Source organism: Panthera uncia, assembly GCF_023721935.1.
Source record: "Panthera uncia isolate 11264 chromosome B3 unlocalized genomic scaffold, Puncia_PCG_1.0 HiC_scaffold_1, whole genome shotgun sequence".
NCBI lineage: Eukaryota > Metazoa > Chordata > Mammalia > Carnivora > Felidae > Panthera > Panthera uncia.
The window spans coordinates 77,734,276-77,741,476 of record NW_026057582.1 but is presented as its reverse complement, the minus strand read 5'-3'; the positions used below and the strand labels follow the sequence as shown (position 1 = coordinate 77,741,476).

The 7,201-nt window shown below is 39.1% G+C and overlaps 1 protein-coding gene across 2 annotated transcripts in view; it reads left to right on the top strand.

Moving 5' to 3' along the window:
• Positions 1–7,201, top strand: part of AQR (aquarius intron-binding spliceosomal factor) — a 98,718-nt gene continuing 91,517 nt past the window's right edge. For both annotated transcript variants that reach the window (XM_049613287.1, XM_049613288.1), the window contains exons 1-2: positions 1–485; positions 3,859–3,915. In XM_049613287.1, the coding sequence (XP_049469244.1) occupies positions 411–485; positions 3,859–3,915 (132 nt within the window). In that variant the 5' untranslated portion in view covers positions 1–410. The remainder of the gene's footprint in view (positions 486–3,858; positions 3,916–7,201) is intronic.

Sequence of the window (7,201 nt, the reverse complement as noted above, 5' to 3'; positions counted from 1 at the left end):
GAACCCCCTCGTCAAGTCTCCCCCCTCCTCTGCAACTAACTCTACCACGAAAAACCCTCACAACACCACCTACCTGAGATTTATCACTGAGACCCGGTCCAGACTGCTGGGTGTGTTCTCTCAGATGTCCGCTAGGGGGAGCATGCGGAGGAGGCCGAAGCCCCTGCTTTCTCTAGCTCAGACCCAACGCCTACACGAACTTCCGTCCCTGTTCAGTTCCGCTTCCGGGGAAATGTACGGGCTGTTGTACGCGTTTCTTGTGGGACTGTGAAGGCTGAGGACCTACCGGCTGGCTGGCCCTTGCTTCGGGGAATTAGGCAGCCGTGGCTGCCTGTTAGGGGAAGTGTATCGGGTTCACCGTTCCTCCTACGGACCTTTCCTTACCACTGGAGCGTAGTAAGAGTGCTGCCATGGCGGCCCCTGCTCAGCCCAAGAAAATCGTGGCTCCTACTGTGTCCCAGATCAACGCGGAGTTCGTAACGCAGGTGCGCTTGGGCGACTCTGGTGTGTGTGAAGGGAGGAGATGTCGAGGCCCCAAGGCCTGGGGGGTGGGATTTTCCTTGGGACTGGGAGCACCCAGGAGGCATTCGTTCGTCGCTTCATTCACTCGTTTCTTCGCAGAAGAAACAGCACCCTAGCCTATTTGAGACTGGCAAAGTTTCGTAGCAGAGATAATGGCTAAGAGAGGGCGGAATAGGGTTTTTCTTAGCCGTAGAATAACCTAGGCTTTGAGTGGAGTGATGAGAGTCTGACAAGACACCTGCTCCAAGTAGATGCATCTGTGACGAGAGCAATCGTTTTATCCGAGAGCGTGCATTTACAACCTGTTTACTGTGTTGCATTGTGAACCGCGGTTGGCTGTAATTAGGGAAACAGCCCTGTGGCCCTCAGCAGCATAACTAATCTTTACATTTTACATGTTTCTATTCTAAGTATCTTTTAAATCTGTCTGCTTCTCTGTAGACTAAGTCACGTCGCCCTTGTTTTCTCTCTGGACTTAGGCATCCAAATCTTTTGTCTTTCCTCTTGTTCTCCTCCAGCCCATTCTTCATATTGCTCATATTGCTGGCAGTGATTTTACGCAAATGCAAATCTGATCATATCACTTACCTTCTTAAAATCGTTAAACAGTTATAATTTTCCTTAGGGTAATGACTAGGATCCCTCAAAGTATTGGCCTGTGCTTACATCCATTTTTCTCTCTCTTTCTAACTCTGCTTCAGCCACACTGAACTGCCTGTATTTGAATTTGCCATGCTTTTACCTCCTGGTCTTTCAGCATTGTTCCTTCTGCTCAGAATCCTCATCTTCTCCCACCTTCCTTTATATGGTTAATTCATTGTCATCCATCTACGTTACTTTGGAGTAGCTTTCCTGACAACTTTAACTAGATTAGATCTCCCTTTTCCCATTTACCTGCATTTTGTGGTTAAAGCCGTTTATTAGTTTCCTCATCTTAAGAAGTTTGCATTTTACAGAGAAGAGTCAGACAAAGGTGCAGTATAGTTTCAAACAGTAATAAGTGCTGTCAGGAAAATGAAACGGCGTTGTGACAGTGATGGGGGTGGGGTGTATGAAAGGCAGTCAGGAAAGTCCTAGCTGAGGTAACATTTGAGCTAAGACCTAACTGCAAAGTAGGGGCCAGTTTTGGGAAGAACAGGAAAACAGTCCAGGGAATAGCAAGTGCAAATGCCCTGTGGTGTGAATATCAAGAAGGCCAGGATAGCAAACATAAGAGACAGGAGAGAGGGGCACCTGGGTGGCTCAGTTAGTTAAGTGTCCCCCTCTTGGTTTCTGCTCAGGTCATGGTCTCCCCGTTTAGTGGGTTCAAGCCCCACTTCAGGCTCTGTGCTGACAGTGCAGGGTCTGCTTGGGATTCTCTTTCTCCTCTCTCTTCCCCTCTCTGATTCATGCTGTCTCTGTCTCTCTCAAAATAAAAAAATAAACTTTAAAATTTTTTTTAAAAAGTAAGAGAATGGTATGAAATGAGAGTATGTAGGGATCAGATCATATACACTTGGAGGCTGAGATAAGTTTGGATTTCATTCTCAATACAGTAGTTTGGGGTTTTTTTAATTAATTTTTTTTAATGTTTATTTATTTTTGAGAGGAGAGAGCGGCTATGCTAAGTGGGAATTGGGAAGAGTTTCTATTTTGCGTGAGGCTGGAGAGTGTTGGGGAGGGCAGTATATTCCTGGAGGTGGTAGTGTTGGAGAGGTCACAGGTTACACCCTAAGGGAAAAGCTGTATCATATATTTACAGTAAGCAGTTTGGATCAGAAGATAAGATTTACATATTTGTTTGGAAGACCCTGAATCATAAAAACAGAGCAGATTCAGTTCTCTTGATGGTATGAGGTAAAGAAAAGATGGCTAGATGTCATAGGCAGTGGAATAAGGAAATGAGACTAGCATAGAATAACTGAGGGTGAAGTATTTTCTCTCAGGTTGGAGGGTGATTGATAGTTTAGTAAGGTATCACATAAGTGGGCCGTTATTTTACTGGTTTGGAGAGACTTGGTCAAGACCAGTGTCCTCACTGCTTGAAAGGCCCTTTGAGTGTGTTTACTGTGATAAGTGCTTAGCTATAGAAGCAAAGAAGACATGGGTCCCATCTCATAAGTGTTCCAGTTAAATGGGCAGGAAAGCTAGATAAGCAATCAAATAATAATACAGAAACACAAGACTATTCAGTAGAGTTCAGAAGTAATTATCACCATCAGGTAGGGTTGAGGAAAGCTTCACAGAAGAGGTAACCATTTCAGATTTTATTTTATTTGTTCATTCATCCATGCACACATGCCTACATGCATACATCAGTCCATCAGCTATTATTTGAGTTCCTCCAATACACTAGACCCTGTGCAGATTCACTTTTTTATGAATATATTGAGTCTTGGTGCTTGCTAGAGTTTTCATTTTTGAAGAGATTGTAGTTGAGTTTCTTTAAAAAAATTTTTTTTTTAACGTTTATTTATTTTTGAGACAGAGAGAGACAGAGCATGAACGGGGGAGGGTCAGAGAGAGGGAGACACAGAATCTGAAACAGGCTCCAGGCTCTGAGCTGTCAGCACACAGCCCAACGCGGGGCTCGAACTCACGGACCGTGAGATCATAACCTGAGCTGAAGCCAGACGCTTAACTGACTGAGCCACCCAGGCGCCCCTGTAGTTGAGTTTCTTTAAAAAACATATATTAATAAAACCACTTTTTTCTTGAGTATAATATTATGCAATCCAGCTAAATGTCTGGAAATATTGAATGTATGTGTTTAGAATTCACGATTTCCAAGTGAAACCAAATCTGCTAAACTATACCAGCTCTTTTATTCTCTGTAATAATCCGCTTATAGATAACTTTTTAGGTTTTGTTACATGTGTCCACTAATCACTTGAAGGTTATTGTTTTATACATATAACTGAAGATTTTGAATCTGTTTTTCTAATACTGGCTCAACTCTTAACTAATTGTAATCTTGGGTAGCTCACTTAATCTGTAGGTTCTAGGGTGTTCTTTCTAGGAGGTTCCTGGGTTTTCTTATCTCTAGCTGAACATATTTGACTGTGGTTATTAATTGGGTCCTACCGTTTCTTTAGCAGTGATTAGAAAAGTATATTTTGTTTTTTAAAATTACAATGACAGAGTGCAGCGCAGGGCCTTACTGGCATTTAGTGGGCTGGGGCCAAGGATGCTAACTTGCCTGCTTGCCCATATAGTCCTCTTAGAAAGTAGAATTACTCTGTCCCCCAGTGCCTGTAGTGTTTGTTAAAAAATAGCTTATTGATATATGATCTCAGTCTTTGTGCTCGACAATGATACGAACCTGTGACTTATTGTTTATACTATTTACTTTTGCAGTTAGCATGTAAATACTGGGCTCCGCATATCAAGAAAAAATCACCTTTTGATATAAAGGTAAGTATTTTTGGTTTACAACATTCTTTTTGAATAGGTACGTTCTTTGTATCTCTTTTTTTAAGGGCTAATTCAACAGAAGCATTCCATGATTTCTTTTTAAGTTCAAATTACACTTTTCTAATTATCAGACTAACAATTACTCATGTTAGAATATTTGGAAAATGTAGAAGTTACACATTAGAAAATAAAAATCACTACCCAGAGATCACCTCTACTGTCATTTTACTGTGTTAAGCTTTTCAAAAATTGTGTGTATAATTTGTTTTCCTGTTTATAGATTCTTAGATTATTTTAAATTTATCATTATTATAATGACCATGTAATGAATATCTTTGTAAATATACAGGAATTTCTGTACAATTTTTGACAGTACATGTAGGATAGAAGATATATTTTTTTTAATTTTTAGGTTGATGAACTGAGATAAAAATTTGTAAAAATTGTGGAAGCAGTGGGAGTTGTTTAGGGTAGAGGATTAGGTAACTAAAGACCAGTAATATTTAAATAAGGGAATGGACTTATGGTTCAACTGGAACAATTTAGGATAAATGAAAACAAAAATTCCTAAATGTAGGATTCATTCTCATTGAAATGTTTTGTTTTCTTTTGTTTGTTGTGTTAATTTATTTTTGCTTATTTTTGAGAGAGAGCATATGCATGCTTGTGTGGAGCTGAGGAGGGTCAGAGAGAAAGAATCCCAGTCAGGCTTTGTACTGTCAGCACTGCGCTGGATGCAGGGCTTGATCTCACCAACCATGAGATCATGACCTGAGCCAAAAATCAAGAGTCAGACACTTAACTGACTGAGCCACCCAGGAGCCCCTGAAATAGATTCTTAAAAGAGAGATCTTTAAATGAAACAGAGATAACATTGCATGCCATTTAACAAGTATTGACCCTTGATCAATGTAAGTTTGAACTACATGGGTCTGTGTATACATGTATGTATATATACATACACACACAGTATAGTACTATAAATGTATCTTCTCTTCCTTATTTTTTTTTTTAATGTTTATTTATTTTTGAGAGAGAGAGAGAAACACAGAGTGCAAGTGGGGGACGGGCAGAGAGGGAGGGAGACACAGAATCTGAGGCAGGCTCCACTTTCTGAGCTGTCAGCACAGAGCCTGATGCAGGGCTCAAACTCACGAACCGCAAGATCATGACCCAGCCGAAGTCGGATGCTTAACCAACTGAGCCACCAGGCTCCCCCTTTATGGTTTTCTTAGTAGCGTTTTCTTTTTTCTAGCAGTGTGTAATACAGTATATGCAGTAAGCATACAGTATATACTATATATATATATATATAACATACAGTATATGGTACAGTAAGAGTACAGTATATAATATATATAGCACATGAAATGTGGTATTTATGTTATCTGTAAGTCTTTTGTTCAACAGTGGACTATTACTAGTTAAATTTGGGGAAAGTCCAAAGTTACACATGAACCTTTGAGTGTGTGGGGGATTGGCACCATTGTTCAAGGGTCAGCTAATGAAGACTCCCTTTAGGTTCTGCCATTGTAAATTGAGTTGTGATGCTTTAGGCACACTTGGTAACACTGAACTTAACCGAAAAGTTCTTTTTTTTTTTTTTTTTTAATTTTTAACACTTTATTTTTGAGAGAGAGAGAGAGAGAGACAGGAGGGGCAGAAAGAGAGAGAGGGGGACAGAGGATCCAAAGTGGGCTCTGCACTGACAACAGAGAGCCCAGTGTGGAGCTTGATCTCACTAACCATCATGACCTGACCCAAAGTTGGACGCTTAACCTACTGAGCCACCCAGATGCCCCTTAACCAGAAATTTCTTACATTATTTGAGCTTAAATGTTTCATTTGTAAATATATTTTTGTTTTGCCTGTAATCCCTGTATTCGTCAGGAGGTATTCATAAACATGTATGTGTTGATCACTTTAATTACTACCAGAATTGCTTTATTTTATATGCTGTTTGTATGTGTTTGTGTTTGTATATGTTGTCTGGGGGTTCCTAGGGTCATTTTTCACTAATAACAAGAGTATTTTAATGATGCAACTAGATTGAGTTGAACCTAATTGTTAAGATTTTCATATATTTTTATTTTTTTAATTTTTAAAAAATGTTTTTATTTATTTTTGAGAGAGAGAGAGAGCACGAGCAGGGGAAGGGCAGAGAGAGAAGAAGACACAGAATCTGAAGCAGGCTCCAGGCTCTGAGCTGTCAGCACAGAGCCCAGCACGGGACTCAAACCCGTGAACCATGAGGTCATGACGTGAGCTGAAGTCGGATGCTTAACTGACTGAGCCACCCAGGCTCAGCTCTATATTTAGATTTTCAAAGATTATATCCAGATCATTTTAGTTAACACTAGTTATAATAACTGAATGAAGTTATGTATATCTGTTTATAAGAACTTTATTGTAGGTTGGTATTTAAAGATTATGCCTTTCATTTTATTATTTAATTTGAATTTTTATAAAAAGAAAAGCAATAACAGAAATTTTTTTCTAAATTGAATAAGACTTGTTTGCCTCACTGTCTTCCTCCCTCTATCACCCACATTTGCGTGACAAATAACTTTGAGCAGTTAAAAGATATTATAGCTACAGTAAAATATATGACATGTTAAAGGACTTCATAATTTTACAGTAGGATTTTTTTTAACTATTATTAGTAGCATTTCTGTTACTTCTGCTGGTAACTGTTGTTAAAGACTCACCATATGCCAACATTTGCACTAAATTCTTTACATGTGGTATCTTATTTATAGCAACCCTGTGGGATACTTTGTGTAGATACTTTGTGTAGCAACCCTGTGGGATACTTTGTGTAGATCCTTTTTGTAGATTGGGAAAGTGAGCCTTAGAGCTGTCCTAGGCAAGGTTTCTAGCTATCTGCAATGAAAATGGGTGATTTGAACCAGGCTTCCAACATCAATGCTGAATTCTGAAGTATCACAGCATCCTGGCCTCACTAACCTAAAAGAATTGAAATTCTGAGGCTTTATTGTGTGTATTTGGAAAACCAACTTGTAATCTGCTTCTTTTATGTCTTCACACTTCTAGTTTACTGTCTGGCTTTTGAAAGTACATTGTTATGATTCTTAGATGGAGTCTGGTAACATACACTTTTAAGTTTTTTAAAATATTCTTATTTGTGAATTTTTATTTTTCCTAGAAATATTATGAATAAGTCATCTTAGACGTTCACAATAGAGCCGCCTTGAATGTATCGTTTAATGATTGTTTATAGGAATGTTTTTATGTAGACATATTTTATTATTTATCTTCTTCTACA